At 36.7% G+C, this 22,149-nt stretch overlaps 3 protein-coding genes across 4 annotated transcripts in view; all 3 read left to right on the top strand.

Moving 5' to 3' along the window:
• Nucleotides 1–4,136, top strand: part of myo15ab (myosin XVAb) — a gene marked incomplete at both ends in the record, with an annotated part of 48,637 nt that extends 44,501 nt beyond the window's left edge. The window contains 8 exons of the mRNA XM_084106663.1: nucleotides 120–197; nucleotides 284–380; nucleotides 960–1,120; nucleotides 2,112–2,245; nucleotides 2,594–2,727; nucleotides 2,845–2,978; nucleotides 3,815–3,955; nucleotides 4,035–4,136. Coding sequence (XP_083962789.1) covers nucleotides 120–197; nucleotides 284–380; nucleotides 960–1,120; nucleotides 2,112–2,245; nucleotides 2,594–2,727; nucleotides 2,845–2,978; nucleotides 3,815–3,955; nucleotides 4,035–4,136 — 981 coding nt within the window. The remainder of the gene's footprint in view (nucleotides 1–119; nucleotides 198–283; nucleotides 381–959; nucleotides 1,121–2,111; nucleotides 2,246–2,593; nucleotides 2,728–2,844; nucleotides 2,979–3,814; nucleotides 3,956–4,034) is intronic.
• Nucleotides 4,137–5,497: 1,361 nt separating this feature from the next.
• On the top strand, nucleotides 5,498–12,807 carry alkbh5 (alkB homolog 5, RNA demethylase). The gene is made up of 4 exons (XM_084105712.1): nucleotides 5,498–6,677; nucleotides 7,242–7,322; nucleotides 7,414–7,539; nucleotides 11,777–12,807. Exons 1-4 carry the CDS (start codon nucleotides 6,004–6,006, stop codon nucleotides 11,952–11,954), a joined length of 1,059 nt encoding a protein of 352 aa, XP_083961838.1. The 5' UTR covers nucleotides 5,498–6,003; the 3' UTR covers nucleotides 11,955–12,807.
• Nucleotides 12,808–13,858: 1,051 nt separating this feature from the next.
• mief2 (mitochondrial elongation factor 2) lies at nucleotides 13,859–21,942 on the top strand. 2 transcript variants are annotated; one of them, XM_084105714.1, is made up of 5 exons: nucleotides 13,859–13,985; nucleotides 15,384–15,538; nucleotides 17,716–17,872; nucleotides 18,196–18,518; nucleotides 20,280–21,942. In XM_084105714.1, the coding sequence occupies exons 2-5, from the start codon at nucleotides 15,404–15,406 to the stop codon at nucleotides 21,057–21,059; spliced, it is 1,395 nt and encodes a 464-aa protein (XP_083961840.1). In that variant the 5' UTR covers nucleotides 13,859–13,985; nucleotides 15,384–15,403; the 3' UTR covers nucleotides 21,060–21,942. The 2 variants fall into 2 exon arrangements, with proteins under 2 accessions (XP_083961840.1, XP_083961839.1); XM_084105713.1 differs by having other exon boundaries at nucleotides 18,193–18,518.
• The last annotated feature ends 207 nt before the right edge of the window (nucleotides 21,943–22,149 follow it).

Below are 22,149 nucleotides of genomic sequence, written 5' to 3'. Positions count from 1 at the left end.
AAAAGAGATTGCTTGTAAAAAAAAAAAAAAAAAAGACATTAAAAATTCTTAACATCTGTTGATCAGTAGAGTATGTAATATGAATTACAATGTAATTATGTTCATGAATGTGTTTTCAGGCTGGTCGAAGCTCGAAGCGGCAACTGTTTCTATTTCCCGGTGGAATTGAGAGACATTTGAAGATCAAAACCTGCTCCGTATGTCTCTCTTCTTGAGTTCATACCATTTATTGCATGTGATTATATTTGTAAGTTAACTAGATGTTGATCTGTTGTGTGTGCAGGTGGCACTGGATATCATAGAGGAGTTGTGCTATGAGATGGCGTTACAAAGGCTGGAGGCAATGGATGAGTACACAATTTTCATAGTCACCAACAGAGGTACAGATTGATGTCCTTACACCTCTATAAGGCTATGTTCAGAGTGGATATATTAGCAAACTGAGCACTGAATATTGCTCACTATATACTGTACATTGCATTGTCCAACCTGTGGTTTAGTGGTTAGAACACATGCTCTGTTCTGCACTTGTATTGATTCATAAAAATTGGTATGTAATGCAATATACACAGTATACAAAAGAAAAACTTTAAAAAACAAGTATTCTTTATTATGTTATGACCTCATCTTGCATTTTTAATTCAGTAATTTATCGGACCGAATAATGAGTCAAAAAGGGCATATTAAAAAATGACAGCTGCTTTACCTCTGGTTTATTAGTCACACTGGAAATGAAAGGTCAAGTCAAGAGCATTGCATTGTGGGATATGCTATTCTACACAGCATGCTATGCTTGTTTATTTTAACGAATGTAGGAAAAGTACATTATTCAAGTATTCTGTGCATGAAATTGTATATTCTGTACTGTAATGTGCACAATATAACTATGCATTCTTCGAACATACCCTACCGCTTTCACTACCAGATTTATTCACTCATATATTTTTTATGTCACACAGGTCAGAATGTGCGGCCCCTCAATAAGCGAGAGTATATATTAGACATTGCAACAGAAGCGGAGCAAATTGATACCAACTACAGCTTCTGGTTCAGACGAGTCATCTGGGCCCATCCGCTCAAGTTTGACAACGAGCTCTGTGTCACCATGCACTATAACCAGGCACGACATGTCTGTCTTATCATATGCCATTACTCGCACGCGTCCTAACCAGCTGCAATGCACTAAAACATCAAACCAGCAATCCTGTCTCTTCCATGTTCATACTGACAGTATTTGGATTTCTGTGAGGACAGAAAAATTATTTTTGCTAGAAACCTCCAGGCATTGCATCTGGCCAGGACACTGTGTTAAGAAAATGTACATTAAGGTGCATTCACGCCATGTCGGAATTATCATTATTATAAGATTCCGACTTGTAAAAACCACCTGACCGCAGCACATGGATTGTGGTGTTTGAAAGGACATCACATGTTGTCATCTCGTAATTACTCTAATTACGACATGGCGTGAACGCAGAATGACATATACACTACCGTTAAAAAGTCTGGGGTCAGTAAGAAAAAAAAATATATACTTTTATTCAGCAAGAATGCATTAAATTGATCAAAAGTGACTGTAAAGACATTTCTGCAAAATATTTATATTTCAAATAAATTCTGGAAAAAAAAAAAAATTCCACGAATATATTAAGCAGCACAACTGTTTTCTTCATTGATAATAATCAGAAATGTTTCTAGAGCAGCAAATCAGCATATTAGAATGATTTCTGAAGGATCATGTGACACTGAAGACTGGAGTACTGATGCTGAAAATTCAGCTTTGCCATCACAGGAATAAATTACAATTTAACATATATTCATAATAGAAAACAGTTATTTTAATTTATAATACTGTTTCACAATATCACTATTTTTTACTGTATTTCTATCAAATAAATGCAGCCTCAGTGAGCATAAGAAACTTTCAAAAATAAATAATAATTCTTACCAAGCCCAAACATTGACCGGTAGTGTGAATATAATAAATTGCTTGAGCACATTATATTAATAATGTTACTGACATTTTCAAAAAGTGCACAATTATATCCTAATTAAAATGTACCTGCACCTGTAATTCCTTCATAATTGTATGTGTGTTTGTGTTTGCACAGGTTCTGCCAGACTACGTGAAGGGTCTGCTGAATATCATACCTCAGGGAAAGATCAGTGAACAGCAGTTTAACCAGTTTGCCAAACTTGCTGCTCTTCAACACAGAGCCAAAGACAGTCGCTACACACCTACTATGTATGTTTCAACTTTAGACATCCTTCATTCTTTACGCAACCTTATTTGATTTTCACCCTTCAGAAATAATTCTACTGTGCTGGTTTTCTGCTCAAGAAACATTTCTTATTATTATCAATGCTGAAAGTTGAGCTGCTTAATATTTTTGTTGAAACTGATACGTTTTAAACTTTTAAACAGTAGTCTATTTCTCTTAAGGAAATTTTTACAAGTATCTGTATATAACTATACAAGTGTCCTGCTATGAAAAGGGGCACTTCCTTTGGGATTTTTCTAGTTAAAAATCTTTCCACATATATTCAGTTTTAGCATAATGACTTGAAATGTCGACATGTTCTCTCTCTGTAGTCATGAGTTGACAGAGTACATCCCAGTTGAGATCTTTGGCAGACAGGGTCCTCAGCAGTGGATGCAACTGGTTGCCCAACATGTACATGCCGTCCAAAGCCTGAACCCTCACCAGGCCAGATCCCAGTTCCTGGGTATACTTTATTCTCATCAGGCCAAACACCCTCATTAACTTCACATTTTTTTTAAATAAGATAATACTATGATAAAAAGCAAGTTTGCTGGATTGTGTTTGTGTGTGTGTGCTTCAGGTTTGGTGTGTGCATTTCCCATGTTTGGATCGTCCTTCTTTTACATCCAAAGCAGCAGCAACAGCACCATCTCTGCACCATGCATCCTCGCTGTCAATCAGAACGGACTGAACTTCCTGCACAAAGACACTCATGTGTGTATTACAAACACACACAGACTTTCAAAAGCTAAAGTTTTCAGTTTTACAAATTAAAGTGCCCTTATTATGCTTTTTCAAATATAACCTTTCATGTAGTGTGTATTACAGCTGTTTGTGAATGTAAAAGGTCTGCAAAGTTTGAAAGATCAAAGTGCATGACATAAAATGATTGTCTCCTAAAAGAAATCGATTCTGAACTGCCGAAACGAGTCGTCAGAAATTCCAGTCTCACTTCCTATACGTAACAATGTAACAAATTTGCATAATGCCCGCCTATGGTCTTCATTGGTTGCCCGTAAACAACGTCTACTTTGACCTGCCCTCAAACACTGTAGTTAAAGCTGAGACTGTAAGAGTTTGATTCATGTTGTCGACATGTTGAGAAGATGCTGTTTTCAGCGCTGAGAATCCACTTTGCATGCGCTTTAAAAGGATGAGGACTCTGGAATTAATGCTGAAAAACCTATGCCGTCGTTACTGTTCATATCACTGTGTATCAAACGCTGAGGAAGCCTTCCAGCAGCTGACATTCAGATTTGATAATAGGAGTTTCGTTTCCGGCACTCACTGTAAGCGGCAAACCACACAATCACAGCAGACTGTGCTGTCTGACCAATCAGAGCAGAGTAGGCTCTTGGAAAGGAGGGGTTTAGAGAGACTGAATCAACAAACAAACCGTTTTCAGACACTTTGAGAAATGAGGTGATGCTGCAATGTATATTATGAGAAAATTAAAGTGTTTTTTGACCTTGGATGCTTTTAAATCTCCAAAACAAATATAGAAACCTTTAAAATAGCATAATAAGGGCACTTTAAATTTCTATTGGCAGGAGGTGCAGGTGAAGTTCCAGCTGAAGCTGGTTCAGTCAGCTCACACACAGCGGCCCAGCGCTGGATCCAGTTATCCTTATGTGGACATCCTGATAGGAGACTTAACCAACCACAGTGTCACACAGTTACAGCTGGAACAGGTAACGCACATTCAACACCATTAGAACCATGCAAGACAAGTATTAATGAGTGGTTTATGACCATATGTGTTGTTTGTAGGGTCTGGAGCTGTGTCGGGTAATCGCCATGCACATTGAGAATATGCTCTCTGTGCGAGAGAAGAGGCTGACGCTGCCACCCAGTGAAATCACCATGCTGTAACAAAACACATTTTCATGCATTCTGTATGTGTAATTTTTTATTTATTGTTTATCTCATCATAACTAAACAAACCAAACCTCTTAATGCGATGTTTGCACTAATCATGTGTATTTGATCACATGTTATGTATAGAACACACGGGGTGAATGAAAATCATTATTTTTGTACTGGATGCGTAATATTTATACAGATGGATTATTATTTGCCTTGCTTTTGCGCATCAAAACATGTAATGTAAAATTGTTCCTTGATACCTTAGATGTGAAAGTAATCAAGGTATAAATGTTTTTATATTAATCTTTTAACACATGCACATACAAGTTAGATTGAAGAGAGATGTTACTCAGGAGAACACAATATGAATGTAATATTTTTCACTCTTATTATTATCATCTCACACAGACTGACAACGAAATGATAGTTTTCAAAGTAGTGTAATGACAATTTTTCAGTCAAACTTTGTATATTTAGCTATTCGTTAACATATGGGGCCTGTGGGTTGTTAAATTTGTATTTTTTATAGATTTCTTAATACATATATTGGGTATAGCCTAAGTTTATAAATTGTCCTACTGTAATTGTCTATAACTCAGTATTTTGGAGAAACTGAAATATGATGTTCACATTTGTGTTTTCTATAATGATCTAATAAATGAATAAGATTAAAATACAGCATATTATTATTATTATTATTATTGGTAGCTGCATAAGCTGTCTGTTTTAAAATTATTATGTTTTCATTATGCAAAATGAGATTACTAAGGAACCCCCTCAGATATGAGCCATAGAAACAATGATCTCTTGTACATTATGAGTTTTTAACTGGCTTGCAACTTTTGCACATCAATTATTTTATTACATAACCCTTTTTATGACAAAATATGTTAATAAAAAAAATGACTTTGACATTTACCATGACTAAAGATGTATTTTTATTTCAATTTAAATAATCAGGGCTAAGGCTAATACAAAGAAAATGTAATATACATTTTGTTATAATAATAATAAAATATTGAAATGCTGTTCTATGGAACATTTGTGTTGTTGTAATTGAATACAAATTATAAAAATACAATAATGATGCCAGCAGCACGTGTTCCGGACATGTCAGCGCTGTTGAGATCTTGAGGACCCAGGTTCGAGTCTGTCCTGGGTCATCCCATTCCCACTCTCACCCGTACTTTTTTCTGTCTACAAGTTATTGTTATAATAATAATAAACATAATTCTTAAATATGGCAATACTTTCATTTAATCGAGAATGCCTTATTTAGCTGAAGGGGTTTACTGACAGCTGACCGCGTCGCTCATTGGCTGTCACTGGACGAGACCCTCATGCCTAGTTGCCTACGTGCAAGGCCTGACGCGCATGCGCAGCTACTCAAACAGTTTTGGTTACACGAGTTTACGTTCTCTTCACCGCTCTGCACAATCCAGCCGAATAACTACTATCTCTTGGATACATTATAATAAGCTGATCAGCACAGCTTGTAGTGTCTAGAAGGCGTGCTATTCAAACACATACCGCTGTAAACCTGTGTGCACTGGAAGCTAATGGTGTCGCAGCTGTGCTACGTGCTAATGTTATGGGACTGAACGGCAGGAAAACGCCGCCTGTGATTGACAGCACACTCTCTGCGTCGCGTTACACACTCAGCCGGGTTGCTCGGGGAATGGGGCAGTGGAAACTTTGGTTGGATTAATTTTCTACAGCAGGGAAAGAGGAAGAGGGAGGCACCGCTCCAGGCCTTCGGTCACGTCTCGCACTTCTTCAGTGACCGATACTAATATTCTAACATGGGGACCTGAAGTGAATTCAGGATCAACAACATTTAAAATTCCCAAAATTTCGGACTTTGCTCTTTAAAATGGCCGGTTTTACGGATTTGCGGGAGAAGCTGAAGTCGATGACACCGCACAGGGACACAGTTTTCGAGCACAGCAACGGCGAGAAGCGCAAATACCGCGAGTCGGATGACGATGATAGTGAGTACGAGGAGCGGCGGGACGCGGAGGCGCGCAAAGTGAAGAGCGGCATTAAGCAAGCGAGTATTTTCACGCAGGAGGAGTGCGCGCTCATCGAGGCAAAGATCGACGAGGTGGTTGCCAAGGCAGACAAGGGGCTCTACCGGGAGCACACGGTGGACCGGGCGCCCCTGCGGAACAAGTACTTCTTCGGGGAGGGCTACACGTACGGCTCGCAGCTCGAGAAGCGCGGCCCCGGGCAGGAGCGCCTGTACTCCAAAGGCGAAGTGGACGAGATCCCGGACTGGGTGCACGAGCTGGTCATCGATCGCCTTGTGACGAACGGCGTCATACCGGAGGGCTTCGTTAATAGCGCCGTGATTAATGACTACCAGCCCGGGGGCTGCATCGTGTCCCACGTGGACCCCATCCACATCTTCGAGCGACCGATCGTGTCCGTGTCGTTCTTCAGCGACAGCGCGCTCTGCTTCGGCTGCAAGTTCCAGTTCAAGCCCATCCGCGTGTCCGAGCCCGTGCTGCACCTGCCCGTGAGGCGCGGCAGCGTCACCGTCCTCAGGTGGGGAGCTTCACCTGCCCGGACACTCGCTACTGTGTTGCGATTCATGTTCAGGACATTCTCATGATATTATTTGTATATGTGCGATAATGTAATTCGGTAAAACTTTACAAAAAGGTTTCATTAGTGAACATGAACTAAGAATGAACTGCACTCCTGCAGCATTTATTAATCTTATTTCATGCTAATTTCAATATTTACTAATACATTATTAAAAACAAAAAGTTGTGTTTGTTAACATTAGTTAATGCACTGTGAACTAACATGAACAAAAAACTGAACAGCTGGATTTTTATTATCTAACATTAACAAAGATTAATAAATACAGTAATACATGTGTTGCCCATGTTAGTTAGTTAATACATTAATTAATATTAACAAATGAAACCTTATTGTGAAGTGTTACCGGTAATTCCATGGTGATTTATATTATGGTAGTATATAATTGCCATATTTATTTGCCATGGAGTTTACATGGTACTTGAAAGGATAAAACTCACACAGTACTGCTATGTTTACAGTAAAATATTAAATTCTTGCTCATGCTCTCTGCTTTGATTTTAGTGACTACGCAGCCGATGACATCACGCATTGCATCCGCCCCCAGGACATCAAGGAGAGAAGAGCTGTCATCATTCTCAGAAAGTGAGTTGTTCTGGCTGAGTCAGAGTTGTTCTTGAAAGCTTTGGAAGCATATGTGGGGGTGTATAATTTGTCTTGGTGTGTTTTATCGCAGAACAAGGCCGGATGCCCCTCGCTTGGACTCCAGTTCACGGAGCCCGTCCATCCACTCTTCGGAGAGACGACACACACTCAAAGCCAAACGCTCACACCGCAAGGCTGACCCCGATGCTGCACACAGGTACTTGCAAAGTCGTTCATGCTGTTTAAATAGTGGTGCTACTAACCCTAACCCTAACTGTTTTAGCCTCCTTGTTACATTTACTTACTCTAGTAATTACAGTCAATTACACATATTACAGTCAAGTATATATTGTTGATTAATATTAATAAGTACTTAAATGCATAATTACACTGTAACAAGGAAACTTTAAAATGAAGTGTAACCCCACTAAAACTCATCCCACTTTGTGCCGTAGGCATGATAAATACCTAAAAGTGTGGCTTGTTAAGGACAGTTGATCAGGCTGGATTTTCTTCAGAAATTATAAAAACCTTTATAAAAAGATGTAAATATGACAAATGTTTAAATTGATTTGGTGTCTAAAAGACCAGTGTAGAAAAGCTGTTTTGTTTGCATAAAGTTGGACCCACCAGCCATCTTGAGATCACATGAGCAGCTATACTAAGGTTTATCATAGTAAACCCCATTATCCGCAAAATAATGAAATCATACCCTGCTGATCAAAAGTGTGGGGTCAGTAAGGTTTTGTTGTTTTTTGTTTTTCAGCAAGGGTGCATTCAATTAAAAAGTTTCTTTTCAAATCACAAGTTATGCAACAAATCAGCATATTAGAATAATTTCTGAAGGATCACGTCCAGGGCTTTAGGGGCTGTTTACATCTGGCCACTTAATGCGTTTTCTGTGATCGGATAGCTATCCGATCGTGAAAAGACCAGGTGTAAATGCCCTCCGAAGCGCATTCGAGACGGATTTAAATCCAATCGCTCAAACCACTTCAGGAGGTGTTCTGGGCCGCATTACAGACGAAAGTAGAATAACAAATAGAAATTGGAAAGAAGTCTAAATGCATCTGGTTGTTGAAACCATATCCCCACACTCCTCCCAACAATGCTAAAAATAAACATGTGAGAGCGTGTCATAGGCTATATGTCATGTTATAGCCAGATATGTCATGTTACCGCAGCGGAGTATCTCTCTTCCTCAAACTACCGCAAATAAAATTGAAAGTGACTCACAATCATCTTCATTAAAAGTTAAGAAACTAACTGATGATGAAATTAGCTGATGATCAATAAAATGCATCTTATATCTGTTGCTTTCGTTGTCGTGAACTCCATTAAATCTGCATATAGCGCGGGAATTGAAGATGAGAGTTATATCCGTTTTGTGAAAACACATTTATGTGACCAAGTGTAAATGGAATTGTTTTGATTAATCAGATCAGATTTCTGATCAGTAAAAACACATGAAGTGACCAGGTGTAAACCGGCCCTGAGACTTCTTTTCCTGCCGGTGTGACTACATTTACATTTCCTACCATTACTACACAGCACTGGGAGATCCAGTGAGAAAGTGTTTGATTTCGCCGCTGTATTAACATTGCTGTGAGATCTAGTGGGAAGCATTCAAATTCAGTGCAGAATTCTCTGATGTAAACCATAGATATCAGATCAGACAGCCTAGCTGTGTTGACCATGGTATTGTGGCAGAAATAGTCTAATGTTTTTATATTATTAATTTCGGTGTTCGTACAACCTTTTGAGAGTGAAATTCAAGCACTTTTCAAAGACTTTCAAGTGCTTCGCACTTTTTCCAGCACTAAAAAGCTCTAAATATTATCCAGTATAAATGTTATTGATTAAAAAAAAATTGTTATATATGAAGAGTTCAGATGCAAAAGCCTCTAAGTGCCATCTGAAATTTGCTTCTAGAATGATCATTTTTATCAAGCTCGTATATTTAAGTCAAGTAATTTCACTTAAATGACAATTAATAGGTCATTTTCATTGCCATTTAAGTGAAATTACTGAACTTAAATATACGAGCTTGATAAAAATATATATACATATATATATTAGGTCTTCTATCAAAGATTGACACCATTTGTAAAACTAAAAGTTTCAAGATGTAGGAAATCTAACACGTGGCAAACACTTTTATTTTAAAATAAAAAAGAGGAAATTAGCACTATAACCAGTAGATGGTGGCAAAAAAGCATGTATTGGCTTATTAGCCATTTCCACCTAATATAGCTTAAAAAAAAAAAAAAAAATTACATTTAGATATTATGAAATCCCTATTATAAAATATCAAATCATCAAGAAATAAATTTGTCAAAGTTTGATGCTTTTTCTGAAGTATGAAGCAGGAAAAGTCAAGAAGTCTCATGAAAAACAAAATCTTCCAATTAAGAAGAATTAAAGAGCACTCCTTTTATAATCACTGAAGCTGTCGGTCAGTTCAGTATGATACTATAGAAGAAAAATTATACATTTAATAAGAGTAGAATATTAACATTTTTAAATAAAAAAAATCATTTTATCTGCATCTCAACTCAAGCTCAGCACTTTACTGTAAAATGTGCTTAAATAAACATATAATATTATTAGTTACTGCTCTTGTTAATGCAAAACAATATAAATTTTATGAAAAAATGAACAATACCCCCCCTCAGCACTACCAAATCGGGTGCATAGAGCTTAGTGGCACTGGTGCTACTGATGCTGAAAATTCAGCTTTCCATCACAAGAATAAATTACAATTTAAAACATATTCAAATAAAAACTGTTATTTTCAATTGTAATTATTTTTCACTTATTATTACTGTTTTTACTGTATTTCAGGTCAAATAAATGCAGCCTTTGTGTGCATAAGAAATTTCTTTAAAAATCTTAGCGACCCCATACTTTTGAATGATAAAGTAGGAGAGAGATAAGCATGGAGGGTATTTCTACGATGTGTTTGGTAACTACAGATTTTTGCTTTTGCAAGATGCAGTATGAAGTCCAAAAACATATCACCCTGCTGAACCGGCTTGCTTAACCCTCATGTTATGTTGGAATTCTGTGCACTCCCCTTATGGTCCGGGTCAAATTGACCTGCATTGGATTCAATACAATTCCTCAAAAATCACACTATGAAAAACAACAAAGATTCAGGTTCAAACTGTAAACTTTTAATATCAACATTTGTCAAATATTCCAAAATATATATATCTGAAGATATGATTTAATGAAAATGTTTTTTAACCATTTTTTAAAACTATTTAAAATTTGAATATACGTTATATTTATATATATATTTGCATATACAATTTTTTTTTTTTTTTTTGAACATCATAACTGAACCAATTAATCAATTAATCTGAGCTAATTTTTCCTGCTGTCTATGTCGAAGTCTCAATATATTTCAGATATCTTGAATATATAAATGCAAGCTTATTTTACTATCTGTGTCTGTCAAAGATTTTCATTTGTAATTTGCAATTAACTCTGAACACCATGATTTAGCTTTTTCAAGTGTGTTTGGTTTGGGTTAGAGCACTTTTAGATACACTTACACTTTAGAACTGGAGTTGATGCCCTGACATACATAAAATAAATGTTTTTATTTTGTGTCTGTACAGTTGCTTTTGAATAGCTGCCTATGATGGTCAAATTGACCTGCGAACATCACAAACGTAATAGTAGTTTTGTTTGTATATGTCAAAAAAAACCACCAGCATGTTGAAACTTTGCATGCATGTTCATGATGATAAATGTGAAAAAGTCACAAAATATCAAAAAAAAAAAAAAGTTTAATATTATTTCAGGTAGCTTGAAAAAATAAATGATAGGTAATTTTTACCATCTGTGGCTGACAAAATATTTTTCTGTATTGAAATAAGTGTGGAAAACCTAATTTTTTAGCTTCATAAGGTAGTAAAAAAATAAAATAACAAAATATAACCAAGAAATGTTATTATATTGGGTCCGTACAGTTGCCTTAGAGCGTTAAAATATCGCGAACATCACGAAAGGAACAGTATTTTTGTTTGTATATGTCAAAAAACACCAGCATGTTGAAACTTTGCATGCATGTTCATGATGATAAATGAGAAAAAGTCACAAAATATCAAGAAAAAAAACATAGGTTAACCAGTATTTCCAGCAACTAGAAAATCTAAACGGGTCAAATTGACCCGCAACATAACACAAGGGTTAAGTGCATAAAGGAATCAGTCATCGTTTACTCTCCCTCATGTCATTCCAAACCTTTATGCTGGGGTCACTATGAACTGTCATTGGGGGGGGGGGGGGGTGAGTAACAGCATACAGGTTTTTAATGACATGAGGGCGAGTAAATGATGATAGAATTTCCATTTCTGCTTGACCTAATCCTTCAAGACTAACAAAGTTGTCACATTCCACACATGCATTTAGCTAAAAAGCATTTTGCTCTGTTCCTCCCTCAGGCCTCGTATTTTAGAGATGGACAAAGAGCTGCAGAGGCGTTCCCTCTCCTCCCGACAGAGACGTCACGGCGACAGCAGTTCAGAAAACTCCTGGAGGAGAACTGACGAGAGAGAGCCGGGCTCACGCCACACACACGACCACGCACCCACGCGACGAGTCAAGATGAGACGTCACTGAGACGCAATCAGAACTCACTGCTTATCTCCTCAGACGCCTTTACGTTTGCTCAAACCAACAGTGACTCAGTAGAAGAGATGCTTCTGGAGTGGGTGGACTCAAGGACGTTAGACGCTGGCTGCTTGATCTATCTATTCAGACATATCAAAAATGATACTTTAATATCCACTATATTTTGTTCTGTGTGATTAAAGGAAATGTATGGAATAAAAAGACATCTAAACTGACGTGGAATTCAATCATAATTCACCATTTCACAACTTCATGTGCCAGTGTCATGCATATATAGCTCATTCACATAACATCAAATACAACTGTGTATTAGTCTTCTTTTTCAAAGGTAGATTTTTGAGAAGTAAACTTGGGTGATTTATTTTTTCTGGCTTTAAAAATTTTGCTGGATAAATTCTAAAACAGAAGCTTAGAACAGGCCATCAAATCATCATTTACAGAAATGTTTTGTTTTTGCAAAAAAGTCAGAGAAAGCGAGAGGGAAAATAAATTGCACGTTTTGTTAATGCTGACAATACTGTGATAATAAAATGTGTCTTTGATTTCCACACAGTAGCTTCTCAGTGCTTTTCCCCCCAGTGAAGGGCGGTATAGCCATGGTAACTAGTCCTGTTTGACAACCATGCTGTTTAGATTCTTTACTTCTGATGAAAAGAATTCATTCATGCCGACATTTACAGTCGTTCAAGAGCTGTATGAGACTGTCATAATGGCAACAGTTCATGTTTTATTTATGTTCATACTGTTTAGTTCTGAGATTGAATGGAAGTGGAGAACAAGTAGGAAAAGAATGGAGTAGATTTTGCTGCACAAAAGATTAAAAGGCACTGTGTGTTTTGGAGGTTCTATGTTCATTCTTTATTTTTCTAGTTCTTAATATTTGTTGTATTGTTTTGCAGTTAACTTTTAAATTCCAAACATTCTCACTAACAATGTTCCCTGAAACTCTTACTAATGTTAGTTTATATTTGAGAACGTTCTTTTTTTTTTTTCAGTTCAAATTGCTTTGTCCATTAATATGGAATAGGAACATCATTTTCAGGTTACACTTAATTTAACATGCATCAGAAAGTTTAAAAAAAAAATCTGATAAATATTCATAATTTGCACTGTGCACTGTTTTATTTGGTTCAGAAATCAAAATGTAAATATTTCGTGTGGCTATGCAACCTTGAATCGTTAGCCAATCAAATCCCACAGGTTATTTCTTCAGACGCTGGTTGTAAATGAAAGGATGTGACTGTCCACTAGATGGTACGAGAGAACTTTCCACCAATTCTTCACAGATTACAATATTAGCTTGATCACAATGTTGCTTGATAATATGGAATGTTTTAAATTATTTCGTGGAATATCACAAACTACATTATTTATTAGTTTTATATAAACATATATATATATATATATATATATATATATATATATATATATATATATATATATATATATATATATATATATATAAACATTATCAAGTTCTAATTCACAAATTAATTATTCAATTTGGAGGGTTTTGGTTCTCCATTCAAATGCGAATGCAGCTTTATTATTCTGTTTTCAAGAGCAACGTACGTTTCATTTATGTTCTACACTGAACAATATAACCAAATACAGAAGCGATAAAATAAGTGTCATAGTGTAAGAAAATAAAATACGAAACGATATAATTTATCAAAATCATAACTTTTTGCATTTACATGTTATACAAATAGTATTTAAAATAATTTATGAAAATTAAATAAAATAAAATAAAAAAATATGTGTGGATCCTCCAGTTAAAATGTAAAAAATGGTGTAAGATATGCGTATTACTTCTTTTGGCCATACATGCATAGAAATTCCACAAAAAGTTCTGACGTCAGGTGATACTGTTATCTCATTGGTCTAGATGTACGTCAATCAGCGGAGTAGTGACGTATGGTGTGTTTGTTTTAGGTAAGAGAGCAAGTGCGTACTAGACAAAAGTACTGAATTCGATACTAAACGCTAATGGCTCTGATTTGATACCACCTTAAAAAGGTAAGTTAGCTGTTTAAGTCGTGTTTATAAATTGTTGCCTGCTTAATATATTCCCAAGACTGTTGGTTTTCTGAATTCAACAGACAGCTAGTTAAGTTAGCAAACGCTAACAGAGCAAAACACTGTTGTTTTCAGCTTAATTTATGCCCTTTGTGAACTACTGAAAACAAGTATTCGATTATTTGGTAGTCATATGGCATTTAATATAATATTTAGGAAGGAAAAACGTGCTTTTTAACATTTAAACCACTGATAGCATTAATCAGTTTTGAATACATCAGCTGTCTATTGTCTGACAATTAATGTTATCTGGGTTTTAAAGTCCATTTGTATGCAGGCCTTTAATCTGTACTAACCCAGTTGGCCTTTTACCCAATAACCAAGAAAATACTGCTTTTATCTGGCCAATAACATGCTGTTACTTTTCAAGCACCTTTTGCAATAAAAAAAATATTAGGCCTAAAATGTATCTATGTGATACTGTATTCATCCATGTCCGAGCCTTAGACTACTGTAATCTGTAGATCACAGCCAGAGACTGAAGTCTAAGTCAGTATCACAAAATTATCATATGAATAAGTGGAGAGTTACTAAGCCACATGGGTCTAAATTTAGACCTGGTAACCACCCTGCTGTACCACAGCTATTTCTGATCCACAGAGAGAGTGAGTGGCAGGAGAAGCTTCGGATGCCTGGCCTGTCACGTAGCACACATGAGCACCATGTGTTTTGGGAATAACCTTCATAAAAGAGTGCTGTGGTGGTACATTAAAGCCAGAATTAAATGAAAATTCACCCTTTAAATTTCTAAATGTTACTGTGTACAATTCATTTGTGAATGTTTCTCTTTTTTATGTTTTGACCTCAAAATGTTTAATCACAATGTCATAACTGAACCTTCCAGTGAAAACGACATGTTTCTCTCTTGTGATGTATGCAGGACTTCTCCAATCATTTAGTCCAGTTAAACCGCCCCTGCAAGCTTGCGTTCATCTTACAAACACCCACATCTCAAAATAATCCATTACACTCTGGATGTATGTCACAATCGAGAAGTAAAGATCTGTCGCTACTTCTGTTTCATTGTAATGCCTAAAGCAATAATAATAGCACTTTAATATATACTGTGGCGTTTACTATTTATGGTACACCAAAGTGCCCCATGTTGTTTTTAGTACCATGAATATGATACATGTCCAAAAAATGGTAGATAACACATTCTTACAATTATGTATTTGTTTCAAGTCTCTAAACTCAAAAGCTATCAGACTTTGGACTTTGAGGAAGCAAATTATGTATTTGTTTCAAGTCTCTAAACTCAAAAGCTATCAGACTTTGGACTTTGAGGAAGCATGTATGAAATCAAATGGTAATGTAATTCTCTGTTGACATTTTCAGACACTTTCACAGAGGAAGTGATGTATTATTCTGGAAAAAGGCGAGGAGAAGATGGAATTGCTGCTGTCATTGACTTCCTGTTGTCCAATGCCCGGCTGGTGCTGGGGATCGGCGGAGCTGCGATGCTGGGCATCGCCACATTAGCAGTGAAACGGGTGATCAATCTTCTTTTTTTTTTATTTTTTATTACACGCTACACAATTCTGATTGGTCAAAATAATATTGTATAATATTAATATATTAATATTAATATTAATCAGACAAAAAGACAAAGGTACTAGACTGTGTACGTAATTGCTCTAAAGAATTACAATTGCTTTGCACTAGCATTGCAAATGACATGGCCAAAAATAAAAGTCATGGATAAATATAAAAAATATTTATTTAAAAGTTTAGTCCACCCAGAAATGACAACTATGCGTATTGTGGAACACAAAAGAAAATATTTTGAAGAATGCTGGTAACTAGTTTCAGTTCTCACTGACCAACATTCTTCAAAATATCTTGCGTGATCTGCAGAAGAGAGAAATGCATACAGGTTTGGAAAGACATGACCTGTGACGTACATTGAGTTGTGTGAAAAATAAAGTATTGAATTCTAGAAATTCAGTAGCCTGGGTTTCCCCATGCTGCCTTGAGCGCAGCGTGATTTTATTCACGCTGCTAGGCAGCCTGGATACCATGGACCAGATTTTCTCCTCAAAAAGGGAACCAATCACAGAACGGGGAGGGAGCAGCAAGACGATGACGACGTCTATGCGACACCGAAGCAGTTTGTTTATATCTATGGATCCAACATGGCATCAGACGCGAAGTTACCTTTCGATGCAGCCTTAGATAGTGTTCTAAGTAGTTTCGAATTTCTGTCGCTCTACATACGTCATCTGGTATAATTGAAACGACTGGCTATGAGCTACGTACAGGCGCATTTGATAGACATTTGTAGCGCCCAATAAACGGCTCTGGGCATTCGTAAACCACGCCTTAAATACGAGAAAATGAACGTGGTTCCCAGACCACGTCTCAATGAGAAGAGGTCTGACGTTAACCAGGCTAGAAATTCAGAGAAATTGCAAAAAACCCAAGAGCTACACCTCAAGACTCTACAGGCCTCAGTTAACATGTTAAATGTCAAAGTTCATGACAGTATAATGAGAAAAAGACTGAACTAGTATGGCATGTTTGGAAGGGTTGCCAGGAGAAAGCCTATTTTCTCTCAAAAGAACATGGCAAGTACGGCTTAGGGTTTGCAAAGTTGCAACTAATCAAACCACAAGACTTCTGGAACAATGCCCTTTGGACAGATGAGACCAAAGTGGAGATGTTTGGCCATAATGCACAGTGAAATCCAAACACAGCACATCAGCACAACCACTTCATAAACCACCAAAGTATTCTAGAATCAAATGTGAGGCCATCCGCTAAAGCTTTGCCGAAATTGGGTCATGCAACCGGACAATGATCACAAGAACGCCAGCAAATCTACACCAGAATGGCTTAAAAAGAAAAGAATCAAGGTGTTGCAATAACCCAGTCAAAGTCCAGACCTCAACCCGATTGAATTGCTGTGGCAGGAGCTTCAGAGAGCTGTGCATAAACAGATGCCCTCAAACCTCAATGAACTGAAGCAACGTTGTAATGAAGAGCGGGCCAAAATGCCTCCAGAACGATGTGAGAGACTGATAAAGTCATACAGCTAAAAGTGGCTCTACAAGCAACTGAAGCATAGGGTGTACTTAGTTTGTCACACATGGCTTCTCCATTTTGGCTTTACTTTTGTTAAATGAATAATGACACCGACACTGTAATATGTAATGTGTTGTTGTTCATCTGAGGTTGTTTAATTTTAAGACCTGCTAACAACCAGATGATTTTTTTTATGTTCTGATAAACAAAACCATAGAATTCAAAAGGGTGTACTTTCTTTTTCATATATATATATATATATAATATACACCACACACACAAATATAAGTATTTTGAGAGTGTAGGGAGATTTACTCTAATGTATTATTTTGATTCTCTGATCATGGGAAATGTATTTTTTCACCAGGAATTCCACTGTTTAACTTTTTCTTTTCTTTTTTAAGTTGAAAAAATGTAGGCTGATGACTTTAACAGAAGCATATACAATTAATTAATAAAAAAACTTGTAGCTCACAGTAGGTATGTCTTTAACAGTAATACGTTATTGATAAAAAACTATTTCCCAGTGGAGGAAAATGAATGGGATTTTTATTTCCAGAACCCAACGTTTACTCTCTATTATGGCTTATTTTGATTACTTATTAATTTTTTTTTTTATCTCTTATTTCTTCTTGTGATGTAATAGCTGATAGAACGTGCCGGCAGGCCTCCTGATGAGAAGCCTGACAAGAAGATGACGGACAGCTGGGAGGAGTTAGGCTTGGTTAGTGCCTCCCCCAAACTGCTCCACAAGGGTATTGAAGGAGTAGTCATGAAACAGATTGCAGCCGCAACCAAGAAAGGTACATGCATATTTAAAGAGTCTTCCAAATGAAGGTATTTCCCATCTAGCTGAAAGGCAACGACAAGAAATCAAAACTTACCCTATTTACTGTCTCATTGTGCACAATTAATCAGTGCATGTTAGTCCAAACCAAAAGTTTGTTTTGACTTGCTCAACTTCTAAAACTTCTGGTTAATGTCAATTGGACCTTTTTGTCCCATGGAAATTCAGGCATTGATATCACTGAACATCCCGTTTCACTAAAACACATCATGATACGGAAGTAAAATGGGTTGTGAATGCGGTTTTAAGTAGAAAAGCGTTTTTGTGTGTGTTTAGCAGAACTGTCTCAGCCTATCCCCCTACCCTCACCTGAACCCCAGCGGTGTGACACTGACCCACCTCAACGCCGGAAACGCTTGGATCTGTGTGTGATGACGTTTGCAGAGCGTCTGCAGCAGTACTTCAGAACACGAGTGTGTCTGTCAGCGGAGGAGGTGTCTGTCGCACAGCAGCGAGCGTTGGATATATCCACAGAGATCCAGGCCTTCCTGCACTCCAAACACCCAGACATGCCGTTGGGTGACATGATGCTGGCGGGGTCACTGCTCGACGACCTGCAAGTGGTCAAAGCCGATCATGCCTGCCTGATCGTGCCTCTACAGGTATCAAGATTCTCTCTGGACCACTATCTTTGTGCTTGCATGTGTGCAAATTTTATCTATAGTTTCCAATAATTGCTATTCCATACATCTTAAAGACCAATCAAGTTTCATGATATCCGGAGCTAGCCTGGAGTTTTGTTACATATACTATATGTTGATAATTATATTTATTTTTTAATAAATATAATGTATATATTATGTCATTCATATATTTATTGCATTTTTATGTTTTGTATCTTAAACCTTTTAGCGCCACCAGCTGTTCAAATGTTTATTAACGTGAAGATATTTACATATTATTTTGATTCTCTGGGTCTAATCTAATCTAATATCTTTTGATTTATATTATATTATACTCCATAAACCGTTCTGCCATTTTTTTTAAAAGTTTTTGGTGAAAAACCCCCTTTCTACAATACTTTTCAACTGTTGACCAAAATTGGTTTTGCTTATTTTTAGACCAGCCATCGCAATTTTTAATTAAAATTATTCTTTTTATTCCCTAGGATTTCAGTGGACATATACAGTGCAATGCATAAGTGAATACACCCATGCTAAAGTTGACTAAAAAGAGGAATAAAAAATCATATTTTGGAAATTGAACTTAATGCCTTAATTTAAAAAATTAGGAAAAATCCAACCTTTAAGGACACCAATTTTCTTTGTGAATGAATAATGTATCGTAAATAAATAAATGTTCTTCCTTAAAATACATGGTGCATAAGTGAGTACACCCCTATGTTAAATTCCCATAGAGGCAGGCAGATTTTTATTTTTAAGTATTTAAAAAAAAAATTTTTTAGGATACTATGCATCCTGATAAAGTTCCCTTGGCCTTTGGAATTAAAATAGCCCCACATCATCACATAGCCTTCACCATACCTAGAGATTGGCATGATTTTATTTCAGTTAGCCTAAAAGCTAGTTTGATTTGCATTGAGAGATGATCTTATGGAAAGTACCCCATGCCAATCTCTAGGTATGGTGAAGGCTATGTGATGATGTGGGGCTATTTTAATTCCAAAGGCCAAAGGAACTTTATCAGGATGCATAGTATCCTAAAAAATTTTTTTTAAAAATACTTAAAAATAAAAATCTACCTCCCTCTATGGGAATTTAACATAGGGGTGTACTCACTTATGCACCATGTATTTTAAGGAAGAACATTTATTTATTTACGATACATTATTCATTCACAAAGAAAATTGGTGTCCTTAAAGGTTGGATTTTTCCTAATTTTTTAAATTAAGGCATTAAGTTCAATTTCCAAAATATGATTTTTTATTCCTCTTTTTAGTCAACTTTAGCATGGGTGTATTCACTTATGCATTGCACTGTATATATATTTTTAAATCATTAAAAAAATTATAATAATAATTTCTAGGTCCTTCATGTTTGTATTTTTCCCAGCATTTTTAAATGACCAACATTGGTTTGGATCATATTTAGCCCAACATTCACAATTTTTAAATATAATTATTCTTTTGATTTCCTTGGTCATGCAGAGTTCAGGAGATGATGTAATATAATTTAGTAATAGTAATAAAATTAAAAAATATATATTTTTCGAAGTCCTTGATAAGCCTTTCCGTCATTTTTAAATGAGCAGAGATTTTGATGACCCTTTCTACAATATTTATCAATTATTGACCAAAATTGATTTAGATCATATTCAAACTAACTTTCCCAAATGTCACCATTTGGATCTCTGGACTTGGATTGAAGCTGTTTTTAAATTTGTTCCAAATGTGTTTATTACAGTTGGAGTCCAGTCTGTGGATGCCTATTGCTGGAGAGGACACATTTTTGGGTCACCCTCAGTTCTGCATGGTGCGGCGTGAAAACCTCGAGTACTTCCCAAGGGGACGGAGCTACTGGGATCGACATTTACTGGGTGGATACCTGTCGTCACGGCTTGTTTCTGAGCAACTAGGCAAGGCTGTGATGGAATCAATGAACTGGCCTTCGCTAACCGGAACCCTGGAGTGCGAGGTGCGACCGGTGCTTGGGTCTCCTGAGCTCAAACTGGAGATTCAAGGATTAACCCAAAGCAGTTGTGACAGTGGGGAACGCTTCTATATTACCGTGTTGCCAACAGTGCGCCTTAGCGAGATGATGCTTACGGCGCAGCGAGAGATCACTGGGTCATTCGACTACGTCTGGTACCAGAGCCTATACACCAGCGAAACAACTAGACTAGCAGCTCTTGACAAAGCAGACTCGGGGGTCAGAAAGAAGTGTCTGAAAACACTAAAGGCTGTGTGCCGCAACTGCCCTGCGCTACGCAAGCTCAACGGCAGCCATCTTAGCAATGTCATTCTACATATGAGTGAGAAGGAAACTGATTGGTCGGAATCGGTGTTTGCTGATAGGTTCCTGCAGGCGATTGCTGAGCTAATCGGATACCTGGAGACTGGAATCATGCCTAGTTTCTTTAAACATAATGTGAATCTGTTTCAGGGATTTACTGAGGACGACATTGACGAGATGGGCTTCATGCTGTACTGTGCCATAACTGAACCTGAGATACTACTTATTTGAGTCACTCCTATACTTGTGCACAGAGTATTACATCTATCAAAACATCTATCTCTATGGCAACTGGCAATAATGCATCTTTAAACAAAGAATGTAATATTAGATATTATATGTCTCTTCACAGTCCACTGATGTGAATTTCTGCTTACCTGCTCCTTTAAAGGGGATTTTGAAGTGACGGGCATCATTTTACTACGCAGCACTATCCTAGTCAGACACTTTGCTTAAATGTAGGTTTGAAAGATTTCATAAAACATCTTTATTTTGAGCTTCTGCTTGTGTGTGCGTGTATAAGGGTATTTAGACCGTTTGTCTGTGACTTCAGATGTATTTTTATTATGAGCTATGTGTTGACCATGATTTTATATATATATATATATATATATATATATATATATAGCAGTAATTATAGATGGTGTGAAGCTATGTTGACTCTGAATAAGCAAATACTCAATATTAAGACAATAAAGCAGTAATGCAAAAATATTTTTATATCAATTTTTGTTAGTCTTGCTTACAAAGTAGCAAAAATACTGTGTGTTTGATTGGGGGAAATGTGCACTGAGGGTTGTCTAAACCTTTATAAGGGTTGTTTTCTTACTTGATCACATTCTACCCTTTTGTCAATAGCAGCATAAATGGCTAAAAAGGACAGAAATAAACTAAAAGTTAATGTGATGCAGGTTCCATGTATACATCCTATGATAACTTGCCAAACAAATTTGGTTAAAAAATAAACTGCAAAAACAATAAAAATATTGGTAGGGTCAAATTTATCACACTTTGGTGAAACCTACTCCATTAATAAGGTTACATGAAATATTATATGATTTCTTCTTTACCACTGGGATGCATGTCTGAATAAAGCGATTGTTCACAATTTTAACATTTGTTTGTGGTGTTGCTTCTGCTTTTCATGTCCATTAGAATGGATTGCACGCCCATTTGTCATTAAGAGATTTCCCCTTTGTTGCTATCATGTGAAAACACAATAAACACAAGTCACGGTTTATGAAAGGTCAAATAAAAAAAGATATGGCCACGTTACTACTGAACTTAACTCAACAGTTAACAGCACCTCCCTTAAAAGTGT

Source organism: Abramis brama (assembly GCF_963993115.1).
Source record: "Abramis brama genome assembly, chromosome: 2".
In the NCBI taxonomy this organism is placed as follows: domain Eukaryota; kingdom Metazoa; phylum Chordata; class Actinopteri; order Cypriniformes; family Leuciscidae; genus Abramis; species Abramis brama.
This window is presented reverse-complemented; position numbering and strand designations above follow the sequence as displayed.

Excerpts from the sequence above, each read along its gene's own strand:
- alkbh5 (XM_084105712.1), top strand. The coding sequence starts at position 6,004 with ATGGCCGGTTTTACGGATTTGCGGGAGAAGCTGAAGTCGATGACACCG. Across the intron at positions 6,678-7,241 it reads GGCAGCGTCACCGTCCTCAG|TGACTACGCAGCCGATGACA; the intron begins GTGGGGAGCTTC and ends CTTTGATTTTAG. Across the intron at positions 7,540-11,776 it reads GACCCCGATGCTGCACACAG|GCCTCGTATTTTAGAGATGG; the intron begins GTACTTGCAAAG and ends TTCCTCCCTCAG.
- mief2 (XM_084105713.1), top strand. The coding sequence starts at position 15,404 with ATGTATTATTCTGGAAAAAGGCGAGGAGAAGATGGAATTGCTGCTGTC. Across the intron at positions 15,539-17,715 it reads CCACATTAGCAGTGAAACGG|CTGATAGAACGTGCCGGCAG; the intron begins GTGATCAATCTT and ends GTGATGTAATAG. Across the intron at positions 17,873-18,192 it reads TGCAGCCGCAACCAAGAAAG|CAGAACTGTCTCAGCCTATC; the intron begins GTACATGCATAT and ends GTGTGTGTTTAG.